This window comes from Mus caroli, unplaced genomic scaffold (assembly GCF_978045245.1).
Source record: "Mus caroli unplaced genomic scaffold, Mus_caroli_1 scaffold_14, whole genome shotgun sequence".
NCBI classification, from domain to species: Eukaryota; Metazoa; Chordata; class Mammalia; order Rodentia; family Muridae; genus Mus; species Mus caroli.
This window is the reverse complement of record NW_028227269.1, coordinates 73623565-73646160: the sequence shown is the minus strand read 5'-3', so window position 1 is coordinate 73646160 and position 22596 is coordinate 73623565. Positions and strand designations below refer to the sequence as shown.

At 40.5% G+C, this 22596-nt stretch overlaps 1 protein-coding gene across 1 annotated transcript in view; it reads left to right on the top strand.

Annotated features, from left to right (window-relative positions):
* Kcnh5 (potassium voltage-gated channel subfamily H member 5) overlaps positions 1–22596 on the top strand; it is a 286479-nt gene that overhangs the window by 22283 nt on the left and 241600 nt on the right. Inside the window, exon 2 of the mRNA XM_021179089.3 lies at positions 7045–7168. Coding sequence (XP_021034748.1) covers positions 7045–7168 — 124 coding nt within the window. The remainder of the gene's footprint in view (positions 1–7044; positions 7169–22596) is intronic.

Genomic DNA, 22596 nt, shown 5'->3' with positions numbered 1-22596 from the left:
GATGGATCCCTGGATACGGCAGTCTCTAAATGGTCCATCCTTTCATCACAGCTACGAACTTTGTCTCTGTAACTCCTTCCCTGGGTGTTTTGTTCCCAGTTCTAAGAAGGGGCACAGTGTCCACACTTTGGTCTTCATTCTTCTTGAGTTTCATGCGTTTAGCAAATTGTATCTTATATCTTGGGTATCCTAAGTTTTGGGCTAATATCCACTTATCAGTGAATACATATTGTGTGAGTTCTTTTGTGATTGTGTTACTTCAGTCAAGATGATGCCCTCCAGGTCCATCTATTTGGCTAGGAATTTCATAAATTCATTCTTTTTAATAGCTGAGTAGTACTCCATTGTGTAAATGTACCATAATTTCTGTATCCATTCCTCTGTTGAGGGACATCTGGGTTCTTTCCAGCTTCTGGCTATTATAAATAGGGCTGCTATGAACATAGTGGAGCATGTGTCCTTTTTACCGGTTGGGACATCTTCTGGATATATGCCCAGGAGAGGTATTGCTGGATCCTCCGGTAGTACTATGTCCAATTTTCTGAGGAACCGCCAGACTGATTTCCAGAGTGGTTGTACAAGCTTGCAATCCCACCAACAATGGAGGAGTGTTCCTCTTTCTCCACATCCTCGCCAGCATCTGCTGTCACCTGAATTTTTGATCTTAGCCATTCTGACTGGTGTGAGGTGGAATCTCAGGGTTGTTTTGATTTGCATTTCCCTGATGATTAAGGATGTTGAACATTTTTTCAGGTGCTTCTCTGCCATTCGGTATTCCTCAGGTGAGAATTCTTTATTCAGTTCTGAGCCCCATTTTTTAATGGGGTTATTTGACTTTCTGGAGTCCACCTTCTTGAGTTCTTTATATATATTGGATATTAGTCCCTTATCTGATTTAGGATAGGTGAAGATCCTTTCCCAATCTGTTGGTGGTTTTTTTGTCTTATTGATGGTGTCTTTAGCCTTGCAGAAGCTTTGCAGTTTCATGAGGTCCCACTTGTCAATTCTCGATCTTACAGCACAAGCCATTACTGTTCTATTCAGGAATTTTTCCCCTGTGCCCATATCTTCAAGGCTTTTCCCCACTTTCTCCTCTATAAGTTTCAGTGTCTCTGGTTTTATGTGAAGTTCCTTGATCCACTTAGACTTGACCTTAGTACAAGGAGATAGGAATGGATCGATTCGCATTCTTCTACATGTTAACAACCAGTTGTGCCAGCACCATTTGTTGAAAATGCTGTCTTTCTTCCACTGGATGTTTTTAGCTCCCTTGTCGAAGATCAAGTGACCGTAGGTGTGTGGGTTCATTTCTGGGTCTTCAATTCTATTCCATTGGTCTATTTGTCTGTCACTATACCAGTACCATGCAGTTTTTATCACAATTGCTCTGTAGTAGAGCTTTAGGTCCGGCATGGTGATTCCACCAGAGGTTCTTTTATCCTTGAGAAGAGTTTTTGCTATTCTAGGTTTTTTGTTATTCCAGATGAATTTGCAGATTGCACTTTCTAATTCGTTGAAGAATTCATTTGGAATTTTGATGGGGATTGCATTGAATCTGTAGATTGCTTTTGGCAAGATAGCCATTTTTACAATGTTGATCCTGCCAATCCATGAGCATGGGAGATCTTTCCATCTTCTGAGATCTTCTATAATTTCTTTCTTTAGAGACTTGAAGTTTTTATTATACAGATCTTTCACTTCCTTAGTTAGAGTCACGCCAAGATATTTAATATTATTTGTGACTATTGAGAAGGGTGTTGTTTCCCTAATTTCTTTCTCAGCCTGTTTATTCTTTGTGTAGAGAAAGGCCATTGATTTGTTTGAGTTAATTTTATATCCAGCTACTTCACCGAAGCTGTTTATCAGGCTTAGGTGTTCTCTGGTGGAATTTTTAGGGTCACTTATATATACTATCATATCATCTGCAAAAAGTGATATTTTGACTTCATCTTTTCCAATTTGTATCCCTTTGATCTCCTTTTGTTGTCGAATTGCTCTGGCTAGGACTTCAAGTACAATGTTGAATAGGTATGAAGAAAGTGGACAGCCTTGTCTAGTCCCTGATTTTAGAGGGATTGCTTCAAGCTTCTCACCATTTACTTTGATGTTGGCTACTGGTTTGCTGTAGATTGCTTTTATCATGTTTAGGTATGGGCCTTGAATTCCTGATCTTTCCAAGACTTTTATCATGAATGGGTGTTGGATCTTGTCAAATGCTTTTTCTGCATCTAAGGAGATGACCATGTGGTTTTTGTCTTTGAGTTTGTTTATATACTGGATTACGTTGATGGATTTCCGTATATTGAACAATCCCTGCATCCGTGTGATGAAACCTACTTTGTCAGGATGGATGATTGTTTTGATGTGTTCTTGGATTCGGTTAGCAAGAACTTTATTGAGGATTTTTGCATCAATATTCATAAGGGATATTGGTCTGAAGTTTTCTATCTTTGTTGGGTCTTTTTGTGGTTTAGGTATCAGAGTAATTGTGGCTTCATAGAATGAGTTGGGTAGAGGACCTTCTGTTTCTATTTTGTGGAATAGTTTGTGAAGAACTGGGATTAGATCTTCTTTGAAGGTCTGATAGAACTCTGCACTAAACCCATCTGGTCCTGGGCTTTTTTTAGTTGGGAGACTATTAATGACTGCTTCTGTTTCTTTGGGGGATATAGGGCTGTTTAGATCATTAACCTGATCTTGATTCAACTTTGGTACCTGGTATCTGTCTAGGAACTTCTCCATTTCATCCAGGTTCTCCAGTTTTGTTGAGTATAGCCTTTGGTAGAAGGATCTGATGGTGTTTTGGATGTCTTCAGGATCTGTTGTTATGTCTCCTTTTTCATTTCTGATTTTGTTAATTAGGATGCTTTCCCTGTGCCCTCTAGTGAGTCTGGCTAAGGGTTTATCTATATTGTTGATTTTCTCAAAGAACCAGCTCCTTGATTGGTTGATTCTTTGAATAGTTTTTCTTGTTTCCACTTGGTTGATTTCGCCCCTGAGTTTGATTATTTCCTGCCGTCTACTCCTCTTGGGTGAATTTGCTTCCTTTTGTTCTAGTGCTTGTAGGTATGTTGTCAAGCTGCTAATGTGTGTTCTCTCTAGTTTCCTTTTGGAGGCACTCAGAGCTATGAGTTTTCCTCTTAGAAATGCTTTCATTGCGTCCCATAAGTTTGGGTATGTTGTGGCTTCATTTTCATAGAACTCTAAAAAGTCCTTAATTTCTTTCTTTATTCCTTCCTTGACCAAGGTATCATTGAGAAGAGTGTTGTTCAGTTTCCACGTGAAGGTTGGCTTTCTATTATTTATTTTGTTATTGAAGATCAGCCTTAGTCCATGGTGATCTGATAGGATGCATGGGACAATTTCAATATTTTTGTATCTGTTGAGGCCTGTTTTGTGACCAATTATGTGGTCAATTTTGGAGAAGGTTCCATGAGGTGCTGAGAAGAAGGTATATCCTTTTGTTTTAGGATAGAATGTTCTGTAGATATCTGCCAGATCCATTTGATTCATAATTTCTCTTAGTTTCTCTGTGACCCTGTTTAGTTTCTGTTTCCATGATCTGTCCATTGGTGAAAGTGGTGTGTTGAAGTCTCCCACTATTATTGTATGAGGTGCAATGTGTGCTTTGAGATTTACTAAAGTTTCTTTAATGAATGTGGCTGCCTTTGTATTTGGAGCATAGATATTCAGGATTGATAGTTCCTCTTGGAGGATTTTACCTTTGATGAGTATGAAGTGTCCCTCCCTGTCTTTTTTAATGACTTTGGGTTGGAAGTCAATCTTATCAGATATTAGAATGGCTACTCCAGCTTGTTTCTTCATGCCATTTGCTTGGAAAATTGTTTTCCAGCCTTTCATTTTGAGGTAGTGTCTATCTTTTTCTCTGAGATGAGTTTCCTGTAAGCAGCAAAATGTTGGGTCTTGTTTGTGTAGCCAGTTTGTTAGTCTATGTCTTTTTATTGGGGAGTTGAGTCCATTGATATTAAGAGATATTAAGGAAAAGTAATTGTTGTTTCCTGTTATTTTTGTTGTTAAAGTTGGCATTCTGTTCTTGTGGCTGTCTTCTTTTAGGTTTGTTGAGGGATTACCTTCTTGTTGTTTCTAGGGCGTGGTTCCTGTCCTTGTATTGGTTTTTTTCTGTTATTATCCTGTGAAGGGCTGGATTCGTGGAGAGATAATGTGTGAATTTGGTTTTGTCGTGGAATACTTTGGTTTCTCCATCTATGTTAATTGAGAGTTTGGCTGGGTATAGTAGCCTGGGCTGGAATTTGTGTTCTTTTAGTGTCTGTATAACATCCGTCCAGGATCTTCTGGCTTTCATAGTCTCTGGTGAAAAATCTGGTGTAATTCTGATAGGCTTGCCTTTATATGTTACTTGGCCTTTTTCTCTTACTGCTTTTAGTATTCTATCTTTATTTAGAGCATTTGTTGTTCTGATTATTATGTGTCGGGAGGTATTTCTTTTCTGGTCCAGTCTATTTGGAGTTCTGTAGGCTTCTTGTATGTTCATGGGCATCTCTTTCTTTAGATTTGGGAAGTTTTCTTCTATAATTTTGTTGAAGATGTTTGCTGGTCCTTTGAGTTGAAAATCTTCATTCTCATCCACTCCTATTATCCTTAGGTTTGGTCTTCTCATTGTGTCCTGAATTTCTTGGATGTTTTGAGTTAGGATATTTTTGCATTTTACATTTTCCTTGATTGTTGTGCCGATGTTCTCTATGGAATCTTCTGCACCTGAGATTCTCTCTTCCATTTCTTGTATTCTGTTGCTGATGCTGGTATCTATGGTTCCAGATTTCTTTCCTAGGGTTTCTATCTCCAGTGTTGCCTCATTTTGGGTTTTCTTTATTGTGTCTACCTCCCTTTTTAGGTCTAGTATGGTTTTGTTCATTTCCACCATCTGTTTGGATGTGTTTTCCTGTTTTTCATTAAGGACTTCTACCTTTTTGATTATGTTATCCTGTTTTTCTTTAAGGATTTGAAACTCTTTAGCAGTGTTCTCCTGCAATTCTTTAAGGGATTTTTGTGCTTCCTCTTTAATGTCTTCTACCTGTTTACCAGTGTTCCTTTGTATTTCTTTAAGTGTGTTATTAAAGTCCTTTTTGAAGTCCTCTACCATCATCATGAGATATGCTTTTAGATCCGTGTCTAGCTTTTCCGGTGTGTCGGGGTGCCCTGGACTGGGCGAAGTGGGAGTGCTGGGTTCTGATGATGGTGAGTGGTCTTGGTTTCTGTTAGTAAGATTATTACGTTTACCTTTCACCATCTGGTAATCTCTGGGGTTAGTTGTTGTCTTTGTCACTGTTTAAAGATTGGAGCAGAAGCTGTGTTCCACTCACCAGCAGTCTCAAAATCCTGTGGCGGGGGTCGTGGGTAGCTGGCGGTACCCCGGTGCTGGTCCAGCCGGAAGAGGCCTGTGGTCCTACTCAGGCCGGTTTTCTGCTTCCCTAACTAATGCAGTCTCAGGTCCCGCGCACAATTGGATTGGAGCCGAAGCTGTGTTCCACTCTCCAGAAGTCTTAAGATCCTGTGGCCGGTGTTGTGGGTAGCTGGCTGGTGTCAGCAGACCCTGCGCTCTAGCTACCCCTGTGCTTTTCTGACCGGAAGAGGCTTGTGGCCCTACGTAGGCCGGATTTCTGCCTCCCCAACCAAAGCAGTCTCAGGTCCCGCGTGATTGGACTGGAGCAGAAGCTGTGTTCCACTCACCAGCAGTCTCAAAATCCTGTGGCGGGGGTCGTGGGTAGCTGGCGGGTGTCAGCCGACCCTGCGCTCTAGCTACCCTGGTGCTGATCCGGCCGGATGAGGCCTGTGGCCCTACTCAGGCCGGTTTCTGCTTCCCTAACTAATGCAGTCTCAGGTCCCGTGCGCAATTGGATTGGAGCAGAAGCTGTGTTCCACTCACCAGAAGTCTTAAGATCCTGTGGCGGGTGTTGTGAGTAGCTGGCGAGTGTCAGCCGACCCTGCGCCCTAGCTACCCAGGTGCTTTTCTGACCGGAAGAGGCTTGTGGCCCTATGTAGGCCGGATTTCTCCCTCCCCAACCAAAGCAGTCTCAGGTCCTGCGTGATTGGACTGGAGCAGAAGCTGTGTTCCACTCACCAGCAGTCTCAAAATCCTGTGGCGGGGGTCGTGGGTAGCTGGCGGGTGTCAGCTGACCCTGAGCTCTAGCTACCCTGGTGCTGATCCAGCCGGATGAGGCCTGTGGCCCTACTCAGGCCGGTTTCTGCTTCCCTAACTAATGCAGTCTCAGGTCCCGCGCGCAATTGGATTGGAGCAGAAGCTGTGTTCCACCCTAGCTACCCCGGTGCTTTTCTGACCGGAAGAGGCTTGTCCATTAACATTCTTAAAGTCGCAGCCTAAAACTGTTGTTTTTTTCAACCTTAGTTAATATCCAAATATACATTTTGAACTAATTTTATGCCTAAAACAAACCTACTTTTCTGCGTAAAATAGAGCAGCAATATAAACTACATATATTTGCTAGGTTCTGTGTCACATGGAGAAGTGATAGATTGTAATATTTTTTGATATTTAATAGATTTTGAATGATTTTATTTCCAAAGAGGACTCTTTAATGTTTTTTTCAGATTAGATTTTTCAAAATCAAGTAATATAATGAATAAAGAATTTGTCCCATCAAATCATATTTGTATTAATAGCATTTTTGGAGGAACATACTCAACTTGTCTCTGTTACAACATCAATATTCTTAATTTGTGGAAAGAGACTCCAGCCTATGTAATAAATGAAAACTTGTTTGGTCATCGTTACTACTGACCACTAAGCACACTCTTCCATTAGACTCTTGATTGCAAGGAGGTGCCTTACAGTGGGTTCAGTGGGAATTTCTGTTTGTGATTTAAAGCTTGGGGTTATTGAAGATGTCATTGGTCACCATGCTTAGTGGATTATGACACATGCTATTTTATTGTCTTATAGAATATAGCCATTTCATCTGCTCATCTTAGAAAATTTCCCATTTTCATCACTTGAAAGACAAAGGTTGTTCAATAAAGCTAAGTCATTCTCTCTTTCTTCTTTAGAATCAAGTTTCTTACTGGGAAATGCCCAAATTGTGGACTGGCCTGTAGTTTATAGTAATGACGGTTTTTGTAAACTCTCTGGATATCATCGAGCTGACGTCATGCAGAAAAGCAGCACCTGCAGGTAAGTGGATCCAACAACTTTGAAATCTTTTCCAAATATGAACAAGATTCTGAGAGTGGTGAGAGGTTTGTGTTTACTTATACTCAAGACAGGATAAAATTAGGTAGAAGTAAAAGAAAAAGATTTAATTGTGAACAGCAAATATGAATTTTAGGAGCTGATGCTGTTAACTTTCACAAAGGAGAACTTTTGCTTATATGTGAATTAATTCACTCATTAAAATTTTTTGGTTATCTATAATAAGCCAACAGGTTGCACAGCTCCTGAGTGATGAGAGGAGTATTAGGGAGCTACTGATGACATTGATGCCTCTGAAGCAATTAAAATAGCCCCTAACAAGACTGAAAACCTGACCCAGCCAAGTGGCGCATAGTTCACAAGAACGTAAAGGCACAAAAATGAAGCCTATCTATTACACTAAGTCAATAATATGCCTTTATAGTGTTGATAGAGTATATCCAGCTTTTTGCTTTGTTTTATGTGAAACAATTTAATATTGTATTAGTTATGACAACTTTAAAAATAGGTTATATCTACAAGTTTATGGAAAATTATGATAAAGGGGGATCAGAAAACAAACAAAAACAAAAAAGCCTATGTATAAGAAACTTATTTAAAATCTAAAACTTTTCTACCATATTTCAGTAAGGACAGCTGGGACCCCACCCCCATTTCCTGCTACCACTTCACTTTTTCTTTCAATTTCTCACTTAACTAAGTGTTGGAGTAAAATTATTTTGGAACTGAAAAGAATCTGGACTTTTCTTTCTGGTTCAAGTTCTAAGAAAACATAGGAGGTGCTGTGTTAAGGGACTTGCCCAGAGAAGTTTCTGTTCCCTACCCACTTATAGTAAGATGGTGTGTGTGTGTGTGTGTGTGTGTGTGTATGAATGATCTTCATCTTCATGAAGTCTATATCTGACACTACACACAGAAAAGCCTTTGCAAAACATATTCTAACGCTCTTAAACAGATATAACCGTAGTTAGCAGAAATGGGAATGTAGGGACAGCAGTTGGAAAATTAAGCCAGAAACTTAGATGATTTCAATGTTCATCAAGGCTTGAGACACAATCTTTTCACACTTCCTTACCCCTCCTCTACCAGACACCCTCAGTTTTTCACTATTGAGGTTGTCCCTACATTTTGTCTACACTCCAAAGAATGAAGTAGAAGAACGAATGAAGATAATGAAACTGTGGCCTGGGATGGACCACACCTTTGGTAGTGTAGAACTGATATCTTTTCAGCAAGGGTAGACATTTGAACTTTGTGCTTAAAAAAAAAAAAAAAAAAAACACCACCCCCCATCATAGACCACTAAGGGTGTGTTCAGTGCTCTAAGAGGTGGAAGATTTGTTTTGTGTGACATTGTTTCCATGTGTTTTCAGGAGAGTTTAGGTTAGGAAAAGGGAAAGCTTTCTGCTCAGCCTTGTCATGTGGGACAGGCACTATAATGAACCCAACAGAACACAGATGCTTCCCAATCTCTTCTTGAATGGTCAGTATCTCATTTATTTTTGTGCCAGATGCTTTTTTTTTTTTCACCCAACAAGATCTATAATTCCTCAAGTAAGGTATGTTTGTCCTTTATTGGATTCCAGATTACTCATGTGTGCATCTTTATTTGCAACATCATGTTGTTTTAAATGAACTTGCCATATTTGTGCGTGCATGTGTTATGTATGCACATGTATGTATGTGTAAAATGTGTGTGTAGGTTTGTGTGTGTGCCAGTGCCTGCATGTGTGTGATATGTATTAGTATATGTAGACATAAGTGGCTGTGCTTGTACATGTGGAGGCCAGGGGAGAGCATCCTGTGTCTTCCTCTATTGCTGTTCACCCCTCCCTCCCTCCCTCCCTCCCTCCCTCCCTCCCTCCCTCCCTCCCTCCCTCCCTCCCTCCTTCCGTCCTTCCCTTCCTCCCTCCCTCCCTCCCTCCCTCCCTCCCTCCCTCCCTCCCTCCCTCCCTCCCATTACATGCTTACATGTGAATTAACTCACCCATTAGTATTCTTCCTTCCTTCCTTCCTTCCTTCCTTCCTTCCTTCCTTCCTTTCTTTCGACAAGGTCTTTCACTGAACTAGAAGCTTACTATTTCAGTTAGGGTACCTGGCCAATGAGCTCCTGGGCTCTGCTTGTCTCTGTCCTTTAACAATGGGGTTACAGATGTGGGCACCTATACCTAGCACTTACATGGGAGTTAGGGATTTGAAATGAGGTCCTTTGTGATCTTACTCACTAAATCGTCTCACCAACTCTCACTGGGGAGGGGGGGGTTCTGATTGCTTTAATTGTTTTTTTAGAAGACAGGCTATTGCCATCTGAATCGCTCTCCTTCCTGTGGGCTCTCTCCCACCTCTGCAGGAGAGAGAGAGAGAGAGAGAGAGAGAGAGACAGAGAGAGAGAGAGAGAGAGAGAGAGAGAGAGAGAGACAGAGAGAGACAGAGAGAGACAGAGAGAGACAGAGACAGAGACAGAGACAGAGACAGAGAGACAGAGACAGAGACAGAGACAGAGAGAGATTCACTATGTAGCCCTGGCTGCACTGGAACTCACTCTGTAGATCAGGATGTCCTCAAACTCAGGGATTTACTTGCTTCTGCCTGTCCAGTGCTGAAATTAAAGGTGTGCACCACTATATCTAGTGCTATCTGGATATCTCTTAAATGTTGCTTTCCTTCTTGTGTCCCATATGCTTGTCATATCCCATAATATTTTATTTGGTAAATGTAGTGTTTTTTTTCCTACAGGCAAAGGATTAAAAATGCTTGTGCATCATATTTATACATTTTTTATTGTTCTAAAATAGTTACTTTTTCCTTCATGTTGCCAGTGTCAGGAGAAGTTCCTTGAAAATAGGGATTCCATCATACTTACTTTAAAAAATTTAATTTGTTTTATATCATTTATTTATTCTTCCATCCATTGTTTGGTCTGCCTGCCTATGTGCCTATGTGCCTATCTCTGTCTGTCTGTCTGTCTGTCTGTCTGTCTATCTATCTGCTTATCTAATTATTTTGTGTGTATTGCTATGTGTAATGGCATGATTATGGAGGTCAAGGTACAACATGTGAAAGCTGGCTCCCTCTTCCACCATGTAAGCTCCGGGAATTGAACTTTGGCAGCCAGGCTTAGCATGTGACCTTTCTCACTGAGTTGTCTCACCAGCCCACACTCTCTTTCGAATGCACTATGTACAGAATACAAGAGCGCTTATTATCTGTCTTTGTTAAATTATATTGTTTTGCTTTGCAGTAAATTCTAGCATAGGTCTCCCATGCTCCTGCAGAGCATGCTTTTATTTATGGCATGTCACCCCGAGTGTTAAAGCATTCCAAGAAATTTGGGATGATTCGGACTTTTCCATTGTGAGCATGTCTTCCCTCATGTCTCCTGCACCTCTGAGAGACAATCTTTCAGAAATGGCTGCATTTTGAATAAACAGCCTTTATGCACTTGTACACTAAATATGAAGTGTGTTTTGCTTATCTAAAAACTGCAGCCATTTATGGCCTGTACAGAGTAGCTGATGAAGGAACACACTATACCTCAGCCCTGATGGCTTTCATTGGAAGTTCGATTGTGTAAACACCATTCCATTTTGATTTCCTCTTTCCATTTTAAATAACAGACAAACAAAGAAAAACTTTACCCATTTTGGGTGGACTGCACCATTAAGAGTGAAGACCAAGAAATAATCAGAATATTGAGTTGTAGGAAATTTGTTTAAAACTATTATCATGAAGTCCTAACTTCCTAAACCACATATATTAAGAGCACAACAGGGAACAAAGCAAATAACAAATTTCAAGACACAAAAGAAGACCACAACCAAACAACCCATATATGTATTAGACAGGATCTGTGCTGTAAGTCTAATTTTTCACAACATGCAGTTTTCTCTCCCTATTTCTTGAGTAATTTTATAAAATCTTTTGGACACGAGATGCAAGGAGACAGAGGAAGGGGAGAAGAAAATTACACCCAGATTTAGAAACACAAGGTTGGTGTTAAAGGTCATTACATTATCGGCAGTGATTCCAGAATCATTGAATTAAATGTGTTGATCAGTCACTTTGCACAGCAAAGGGCTTTGAAAAGAAATCAAACAATTTTACTGATTTCTGGATCTGTGCAATTCTTTTTACTAATCTTTAAAGTTAGCATACAAAGGAGTGGGGTTCATTATGACATTTTCACAAGTACTGTACTTTCACTGTACTTTGTTATCTATCTATCTATCATCTATCTATCTATCTATCTATCTATCTATCTATCTATCTATCTATCTATCTATCATCTATCTATCTATCTATCATCTATCTATCTATCTATCTATCTATCTATCTATCTATCTATCTATCTATCTATCTATCTATCCATTCATCCACCCACCCATCCACCCACCCACCCATTCATTCAGTTTTTACTTATTCACTTTATATTCCGCTCACTGACCTCCTCCCACTCACCTCCTCCCATAATCCTTCCCTCCATCCCCCTCCTCTTCTCCTGAGAGCAGCTGAGCTTTCCTGGATATCTCCCCACCTTGGCACATCAAGTCAGGCACATCCCCTCCCACTGAGGCCAGATAAGGCAGCCCAGCTAGAAGAACATAGCCCAGGAACAGCCAACAGCTTTTGGGATGTCCCCCCCTCTAGTTGTTTGGAACCCACATGAAGACCAAGCTGCACATCTACTATGTAAGTGCAGGGAGGCCTATGTTTAGACCATGTATGCTCTTTGGTTGGTGGTTCAGTCTCTGAGAGCCCCAAGAGGCCAGGTTAGTTTACTCTGTTGGTCTTTCTGTGGAGTTCCTATCCCCTTTGGGGCTGTTCTTCCATAAGAGCCCCCAAGCTCTGTCAACTGTTTCCCTGTGGATGTCTACATAGGTCTGAGTCAGCTGCTGGGTGGAGGACAGCCATGCTAGACTCCTTGGTGCTTGCCTATGAGATGGGTCTCAAGTTGGGCTGATTATTGTTTGGTCATTCCCTCAGTCTCTGCTCCATTCCCCTTCCCTTTATTCTTTATCTTCCTCTCCCATTGTCTTCCCTCACCTCCCCAGCTCCTCCTCTCTGGTCCTTTTCCTCAGACAGTTCTCCCTCTGATTTCAGGTCACAAGTATTCTGTTACTCTCCTTTCCATCACCTCTCTGTTCAGTGCAAGAAAAGAATTAATAATAAAACAGATCACTAAATCTGGAAAGGAAGATGACATAAAATTTCTTTCCAAAGATGCAATTCATCAGGAGAGTGGGTCTTGAGGCCATCAGCAAAAACAGTACAATATGTAGGGTCTAAACATTTTTTTTTTACTGATTTTACTGATTATTTTTATTCAAATGTATGAAAATAAGAAGTCAGTGACTCACAGATCAGTGAGTCTCAGCTATGACACTGTGGAGCAGAGAAAAGGAATCGCGTGGCGTGCATTATTTGATTATTTGAACTGAAGTCAGTAGGATTAGGATGGCCTATCATAATTTTAAAACATTCGAATGTAAATTGCTCTATAGGAAAACTCTTTTAAGAATGTCAAATTATTATTATTATTATTATTATTATTATTATTATTATTATTATTATTATTATTTTGGTGTTTATCCAATATCAAGAGACTGAGGATTTGTTTCTTTTGCCTTCTACAGTTTTTTTTTTCATCTATTGCCCAACTTCTCCTGCACTGAACTGAATCAAAATAAACACAGTTCTCGGCTTGTCTGAGTGTCTTTCCCTTTTCAAAGGCTTCCTTTCATCCTCCCCTCGTGCTCGTCTTCTTCTTAAGCTTTGCCTCGGAGGCTCATGGTGTTTTCCTGCGAGTGGCCTCCCCACTCATTTGATTCTTGAGCTGGAGTGGCTTTCGATCTGTCCGTTCCTAAGAGCTTCAGGCTTGCACTACGAAGCACTATTGGTGATTCTGATTATCTTCCTCCACCATTATGACTTGGAGACCTCTTTAAGCTTCTATGCCACATTCCACTTCATTGGGATTGACTGCAGTTGAGTGACTGTCGCAGCCTCCCTTTCAGTTATCCATTCTACCCATGACATTCAATTTCCCATACTCTACATCTCAAACTAATTGGAGATGAGCAGCCTTATATACATCACAGCTTTGTGTGGGAGAAATACTTTGTCTTCGAGCCAGAAAGCATATGGAAGGAGGCAGTATAGTATGCAGATTCTGTAAGGACCGCTCACATTGCTGCCCAGAGAGCCCTTACAACTTCACAGTCCCCAGTCATGGCTGAGGCTTCTGGTTTCTACCTCCTTGTTGTTCCCTAACACACAACACTCTTTTACTTTTGTTTTCACCAGAGTAAAATAAAAAAAAATCTATGACATATCAGGATTCCAAGAATTTCCAACTTATTTTGTTTTATAATTTAGTACTTGAATTTCTTAGCATCAGATTGTTTGCTGTATGTTGGTGGATACAAAAAGTATTGGTTGTTCAAAGGATGATAGGTTTTAGGGGAAGAAGTTCTGGCATTCAAAACCTGCTGTCAGGGCTTAGGTGGGGACCACTACAGCCTCCATTTCTCATTAGCCTGAAACTTTGGAGAAATCTGTTCTGCTTTTGTTTCTGGGATAGTGGGGCAGAAGAGCAATTGTGTAGGCTAAGCAGGGGGGCTTGAGGAGCAGACAGATGTTTTCAAAACTACTGCCATCCATTGGAAAGCCATTCCTAATCCTAACCCAAGTCATCAAATTAGACAGCAAAGCAGAGATATTAAGTAGACTGTGAGATTCCACCAGCTGTCTTATGCACACAAGAGTGCAGCGGACATGAGGGATGGAAGTCAGTGGGTTCTGTTGGACTGATGACCCTGCTTCTCACTGAGCCACTGAAGAAAATTGTAGAAGGGAAACTGTAGGGGTATCTAGTACTATTCTGATTTCCCTTAATTACCTGCCATGGATCTAACATTTAGGACTCTGTCTAAATTCTTTGAAGGCAATATACATAAATGGGTTGTAGAAACCTTTTTGTTAGGACTGACTGTATAAAGCAAACACCTTCAAATTCTTTTTAAATGACTTCTTTCAGATGCCAAAGATGATGATTTTGTTTGAGATTTTAGCTTCCCCACTTAGCTCTCTCTCTCTCTCAGGGCTCTTTTGTTTTCTTCTTCTTTGACTACATATCTCAGTTTATGCTCCACCCTGACTCTGCAGTTGCAACCATTTCCAAGCTGAACCCCATGGTTAGTCTCAGCATAACTCATTCTGTGTTGGTTCTTTGGTGAGACATTTGTTGGGATGTAGATTTGTCTGCACACGCTGACCTTTGTGAGTAGTGCCTGTATGTTTGTGATGCATTTGTCTAGGGCCATTGCTGCCAAAGGAAAAGCAAGACTGGTTGATGGAGCCCGTGATTAGGTTATTTATTTATTTACTTTTAGAGTTACAAAGTTCTGTCCTCTGTTGGAAGTCTATCAATCTTACAGTTATCTTGGTTGTTAAATATAACGAGAACTGTTTACAAGATTTCCAGAAGAGAAGACAGGATGCAAGAATAAAGAACTCCTGCTATGAGCTAAAGCCACATATCGCAAAGATGTGATTAGACTGATGTAGATAGAAGATAAGCAGATGCTGAGTCAAACCTGGTCAAGCCTGGGCTAGTTTTGAAGAGAACTTTTCCCCTCTAGTCAAAGTTTAAATCTTTTTTTTCCAATTTTTTATTAGGTATTTTCTTTATTTGCATTTCAAATACTATGCCGAAAGTCCCCCATACCCTCCCCTGCCCCCCTCCCACTCTCCTACCCACCCACTCCCACTTCTTGGCCCTGGTGTTCCCCTGTACTGGGGCATATAAAGTTTGCAAGACCAAGGGGCCTCTCTTCCCAATGATGGCCAACTAGGCCATCTTCTGATACATATGCAGCTAGAGACACGAGCTCTGGGGGTACTGGTTAGTTCATATTGTTGTTCCACCTATAGGGTTACAGACCTCTTTAGCTCCTAGGGTATTTTCTCTAGCTCCTCCATTGGGGGCCCTGTGTTCCATCCAATAGCTGACTGTGAGCATCCACTTCTGTGTTTGCCAGGTACTGGCATAGCCTCGCAAAAGACAGCTATATCAAGGTCCTTTCAGCAAAATCTTGCTGGTGGATGCAGTGGTGTCTACGTTTGGAGGCTGATTATGGGATGGATCCCTGGGTGTGGCAGTCTCTAGATGGTCCATCCTTTCATCTCAGCTCAAAACTTTGTCTCTGTAATTTCTTCCATGGGTGTTTTATTCCCAATTCTAAGAAGGTGCGAAGTGTCCACACTTTGGTCTTCGTTCTTCTTGAGTTTCATGTGTTTTGCAAATTGTATCTTGGGTATTCTAAGTTTCTGAGTACCAGTGAGTACATATCATGTGAGTTCTTTTGTGATTGGGTTACCTCACTCAGGATGATACCCTCCAGATCCATGCACTTGCCTAGGAATTTCAAAAATTCATTGTTTTTAATAGGTGAGTAGTAATCCATTGTGTAAATGTACCACATTTTGGAAAAAAGATAGCATTTTCAACAAATTGTGCTGGCACAACTGGAGGTCATCATGTAGAAGAATGCGAATTGATCCATTCTTATCTCCTTGTACTAAGGTCAAGTCTAAGTGGATCAAGGAACTCCATATAAAACCAGAGACGCTGAAACTTATAGAGGAGAAAGTGGGGAAAAGCCTTGAAGATATGGGCACAGGGAAAAAAATTCCTGAATAGAACAGCAATGGCTTGTTCTGTAAGATCGAGAATCGACAAATGGGACCTCATAAAATTGCAAAGCTTCTGTAAGACAAAAGACACTGTCAATAAGACAAAAGGGCCACCAATAGATTGAGAAAGGATCTTTACCAATCCTAAATCAGATAGGGGACTAATATCCAATATATACATAGTTTAAATCTTATCCCTGTGTTCAAATCTTATTTAGGAGCAGGCTGGGCTAGGAGGTTTGCTTCAACCTCATGGGTTTACATGAGAGGAAGTCACAGAACACTTTGTGTCTCCCTGTTAGCTGTAGTGACTCCATCTTTTAGTAAACATGACCTGATTTGCATCCTTGGATGTTGGAAAGCAAAGAAGGAGAGCTGACCTGTGGGTTTTCCAGCTATCACATGACCTGTTACAATTCATGATTCCATGAGTATTATCCTTTTAATCTTTACCTCTGGAATATTAGCACTATTATCATTTTGATCAGAGAGGAGAGGTCTGATGACTCTCTCAGCAAGTATAGCTTTACAGGTGGCTGTCTAAGTGCAGGGGTCCACTGGTATAACATGGGCTCTTGGTACGACAGGAGAGATGGGTCACTGCTGTGAGAACAATTCCATTTTCCTTCCAATGAAATAAAATAGAAGTCAGTTGTAATTCCTAAAGGGCAGCTTAACATTCTGTATTAGCAGAAGTTATGTAGCATAATTGCTACTTCTAAAGTGTGAGTCCCTTTAAATTCCATTAACCATTGGCAGACTGCATTGCATTTTGGTCATTCTAAGTCAGGGCTTGAAAAATTGCGACAAAATAGTCAGCACCTGCAAGGAAAATGAGCAAGCACACAACCATGTCTATCCACATAGCAGTGTAGCATTGTCCGTCTGTCAGTATAATGTGGACAAACTTTAGCAGAAATAGCTATGTATGTATGCATGTATGTATGCATGTAATTTATTACATTTTTATTTATTATATTAGTTATTAATTGTGATTAAAGTGGAAGGATGTCTCCTCATGTTTTTGCATTTCTGATAGCCAGTGGCATTGAACTCTTATTTTTTCTTTATGTAGCTGTGGAACCATGTATTTCTTTGCTTGAACAAACAAATTCAGGTAATTTGTTCATTTCCAATTTGATTTGATTCTTGGTTGAGCATTTTAAATTCTTTATGCGTTCTGAATGTAATCTCTTGTCAGATGGAAGCAGTTCAGGTTCTATAGCTCTCAGCAGTGTTGGCTTGCAGGAATTTCTACCGTTCCTCTTGTTGCCTCTGCTTTACAGAGCCTCACCCAGGCCATTGCCTCTGTCAAGGTCTTCAAGTGTCTCTGCTCTGACTTCCAGTTGTTTCACAGTCTCAGGCTTCAAGCTTAGTGCTTCCAAACTGTTTTCTGTTGATTTGGGCATAGGCTGAGAGAAAGAAATGAGGTTTGGTTCTTCTGCATATGGACATTGAGGCTCCCCAGGTTTGTTTATTGTGTATACTCTCTTTGAGTATTTGTGTGTGTGTGTGTGTGTGTGTGTATGAGTGAGCATGTGTGCACATATCTCAGTGAGTGAGTGATTGTATGACTGTGTAAGTGTGTATAAGTGTGTATGTCTCTTGTGCATGAGTGAGTATGGTGTGTGTGTGTGTGTGTGTGTGTGCATGCACATGTATGTGAGTGAGCATGTATGCATGTGCCTGAGTGAGTGATTGTGTGAGTAGTTATGTGATTGTGTAAGTGTGGGTGTGTGTGTGAGTGTGTGTGTGTATAAGTGAGTGTGTGTGTGTGTGTGTGTGTGTGTATGTGTGTTTTAGCTCCCTTGGCATTATATATATATGAACTTATTTCTGAAGTCTCTACTCTGCTCCCCCGGTTGCATGTCAGAATTTATGTAGTACCTGTGTTGTTGTGGCTACTGCTGTCCTATAGTGTATATTACAACCTCTCATTGTAATTGGCTCCAGCTTTTGATTTTTTTTAATTCTCAAGATGCTTTTAATTCTTGGGGTATTGTGTACTTTCTTATGAATTGGAGGAAAATTTTGTTTCTGTGAGAATGGCAGAATTGTGATAGAAGCTCCAAGACGGTTCTATATTTTGTTGAGTCATAAGGACATTATAGCAGGATTAATTGCTTTAATTCACACACATGTAAGATCTTTCCATCTGAGCGTGTATATCTTCCAACAGTTATTCATCTGCCTTTTACAGTTTCCATTGTAGAGGTCATTTATTCTCTGAGATTAATTTGCTCCCAGGTATTTGATATTTTGAACAGCTATTATAAATGAGCTTGCTTTATGATTCTTTTCTCAGCAAGTTCATTATAGCACATAAAATTACTCATATTTCTATATTGGGGTTATTTCCTGAAACTACCAAATTTGGCTATCAGACCTGGTAATCTTCTGATGGTGTCTTTCAATTATGGTTTCTAAACAGGATCATATGACTTTCTTTTTGTCTGGATATCATATTTCTTTCCTTTATCCAATTGCTCTGACTAAGAATGTGCCATGCTCTGTGGATCATGGGAGCTGCATGGGTTATCCAGATCTTATAGGAAACGGTTTCAATGCCTCCCTCCCAACTCACGATGATTTCGCTCTGAGACCATCATGTGTGGCCTTTTTATGTTGAGTTCATTTGTTCTCTTTCATTGTTTATCTCGGATGCTTCTTTGATGAATGGTTGATGAGAGCGCTGGATGATTGGTCCATTGATGGAAGCGAGATGCTGATATCCACAGCAGTAGCTATAGTATAACCTCTTTCTTTAGATATAACAATATTTTTTGGCACATTGAGTATTTTATTTTATTTTTTCTGAGACAGGGTGTTTCTGTCTAGCCCTGGCTGTCCTGGGACTCACTCTGTAGACCAGGCTGGCCTCAAACTCAGAAATCTGCCTTCCTCTGCCTCCCAAGTGCTAGGATTAAAGGCGTGCACCACTGCTGCCCAGCTTTATTTTAATTTTTGAGACAGGGTTACTCTATGTAATACCTCTATGAGATATTCTAGCATTAGTTAGAAATACATGTTACATCCCCCACTGAGTGGATTCCCCTCATTAGCCCACCTCTCTGTGACTTTCTATCATTTTTGACTTAAGGTCTGCTTGCCTAAGTGTAGCCATTGTTGCTCGCTCACATGCTCCATCTTGGCCCATGCCTGCGTAACTTACTGTGAAACAGTAAGTTAGTTCTACTTGTAAGCAGCACATTGTTGGGCCCTGCCTTTTAGTTCACGTAGGCAATATTTTTTTCCTTTGGGGCTTCTGATGTGTTTGCATTCAAGGCTATTAGCATTATGTATAGAACTATTTGTGTCATTTGCTTTGTTTTCTGGTTTCAAATGGCCATGTTGTAGTCTTTGGCTCTGGGCTTTATCTCTGTTGTTTTTTGTGTGAGTGAGATTCGATTCTTTCTATCTTTTATGTAACTGCTCTTCTAGAGAGTTTTAGTCTTTTGCATCTTCTCAGAGAGGTACCCATCATTATTTACTCTTTCACTTTCAGGTGTGGCTTCCCTTGAGCATCATCCCGTTAAGGGTGCTTTAGCAATGATGGATTCTCCAATTTTTCCTTTGGACTTTGCTCTTGTACATTGTTTAGCTCACCTTTGTTCTCCCATAACATTTCTCAGAGCAATAGTTGAAGTTAACAATTTTTCCCTTCTAACATTTAATATGGTGTCATATTCCCTTACAGTCTATTAGTTTTCTGCTGAGAAATCTCCCATAAATTTAATAGTGGTGACCTTAAATGCTTTTATGTTTTTAGAATCTGGAAGTTTGGCTGTGAAATGCAACAGCTAGGATGTGTTTGAGTCAAATCTATTTCTTGGGCTTTCTGGGTCTCCTCTGTGTCTGTAACTCTCCAAGACTAAGGAAGCTATCAGCTTTTTCTTTGTCACTATGGAAGTTTCGTTTTCTATTTTCTTTAATTAAGATAAGGTCTCATGTAGCCCAGCATGGCTTTGAACTCACAGTGTAACCAAGGGTGACCTCAGACTTCTGATCCTTCCATTTCTGCCCTTTGTTTCTGGAGCACCAGATAATGTGCCACCATGTCCTGTTTTACGCAGTGCTGGGAGAACAAAGCCAGGGCTTTATCCATTCTAGGGACACATTCTACTAACTGAGCCACATTCCCCATCTCTAATCTGGAAGTCATCTAAGACTGAAAATCATCATATTCTTGAGCTACAGCACTCCTGGATAAGCACCCAGAGGACTCTGAACCCACCACTGAGAGACTCGCCCACCCATGAATGTTGATACACCACTCACCATAGCTGAGTAATAAAACTATTCTCAATGTCTATTGATAGATGAATGGGTAAAGAATGTGGTACTTAGATTCAATGGGATCTTAGTCAGCCATAAAGAAAAATGAAATCATGGCATATTCAGGAAAATGGATGGGTCTGGGACTCATTCGTTATGGGAATAGGTTTTCTGTTCTTTACTCTCCTTCCTTACCTCCCGGAAGCTTCATAATTTGACCATTTATTCACTTACACATGTCTCATAAGTCTTAGAAACTTTCTTTGTTCTTTCTAATGATTTTTTCTTTTATTTCTGCGGTGTAATAGTGGTACTCCAAAAGCTCTGTCTTTAGGTTCAGACATTTTTCTGCTTGATCTAGCTTGTTGTTGAGGCTCTGGTTCATCTCTTTTATTTGACTTCTTTCATTTTTCATGTCCGAGGTTTAGAATTGGTTCCTTTTGATGAATTCTTACTCATTTCATTAATTGATTTTCCTGTTTCAAAGAATTATTTAAATTATCTTGTATGTCATTGATCGTCCTTGGAATCATTCTTTTGAGTTCTTGCTCAGGCAATTTTTCCCATTTTCCTTTCCCTGGAGTCTTGTTGGAGAACAGTTGCACTCTTTTTGATCTATCCTGTTACCTTGCATTTTCATACTTCATGTTTCCTCATGCTGACATTTGCATTTCTAGGGGATCAGTTCTACTGTAAGTGGTGCAGCAATGCCCATGGATGGGCAAGTATCTCAGTGGTGGATTTAGAGTCCTCTGGTGCATAGTAGGAGTGATGTCGCTCAGGAATATGGTGATTTTCAGTATTAGATAACCTCCATACTAGAGATGGGGAATGTGCCTCCAGTACTGAGTGATTTTCATATTTGAAGAATTTCTTTCTTTCTCTCTTTCTTTTCTTTTCTTTTCTTTTCTTTTCTTTTCTTTTCTTTTTTTTAACCTCTGTGTCTTTAGTAGACTATATTGGCTTTGGTTCAAGTTGACCATTACAACTATGGTCTCCAAATAACTTCCTCAATTGTAATAAATGGCTGTGAGCACAATTCACTGGAAGCAGGGCATGAAGCCTGTTGTTCTCTGCAGGGCTTCCAGGTGGGACTATTCTAAAAGCCAAGGAGGGTATGGTACATAGAGCAGTGGGGGAAAGGTGCTTACCTAGTGGAGTCAGGCAACATTTGTGTAATGCAGCACAGGAACAAAATGTGAGGACTTTGTGTCAATTTCTGTGGACCATGTTCCAGTGAACCCAGGCTAGAAGGTCCCTGGGCATGTGTGGTATGGTTCCCATGATAGAGGGAGCAATGCTCATGTGTAGTACAGAGTGCATCTGTTAAGCCTCCAGTGATGGTATGTAGGTGGAGCCATCCTTGGAGAGAGGGTGCTTCATGACCACAGCTCCTCAGTCATCTAAAGCAGTGTAATAGGATGCCCTCCCCAAAGACTCAGTGAGGCTTCAAGATTGCTTGGCAACAAAAATTCAGGGTGTCAGTGTTAGCTGTTAAGAGGTCTCCTGTGTATCTTTTCATTGTGGTAGAACGTTCCAAGTATAAACTGGTCTTTCCCTGGGAAATGGGGCAGCTGATAAAAGGCTTTGGTCCCTGTTTTACTCAAATGTCTGCCCTCGTGCCCCACAGTACCTCTGTTTCATCTGCTCTGCATTCCAGCTCTTTCTGGTGAGTGAATACGCTGTTCGAATAGTACCTGTTCTTCCCCTGCCCCTTCAGCTCTTCCTTTCTTTAGAGCCACCTCTGTTGCTACTAGCTATCCATCTTGTTGTTGGCTTTCTTCTACCATTAACAATGGAAAGCCTTTATGGCAAGTAGAGGCTTGCTCCTTAATCCTGTGTTTACTTTATATGTTCTAGTCATATCTAAAACATGTATCTACCCCAGACAGCCAGCTTAGGATTTCTTCTAGGGTTCACACTTGTTTATGAGCCATTTTTCTTGTTTGTGTTGACTGAAATTTCTCTGAAAGTCTGTAAATTCTTTCAACTGGCATACCAATATTCTTATGGTCTCTTCTGACTTCACTTACTTTCAACTGTTCACAATTATTATCTTTCTTTTTTGGTGGGGGTGGAATTTAGTATTTGTTGATTAGTCTTTACTTCCTATTGTCCATTTTTAAAATGTTGCATGGAAGTAACACGAGGAGAGGAAAGAAAGGAAGCACAGATATGTGGTACACCATTTGTATGAACTAAATATCCAATGCAGCAGTTATCGATACTGACAGGCTCTGAAGGACATGATGTGACTGTTTGCATAGGCAATAGATAGGCAGCAATTATTGATGATAATTCCCCTTTGTCCTTGGGGGATATGTTCTGGGGCCCCAGGGCATTCTGGAAATAGTGATAAGTGCAAATACTGCACACCTGTTTTCTCCTATACATCGAACTCATGATAATGTTTCATTCATAAACTAGAGATAGTAAGACTT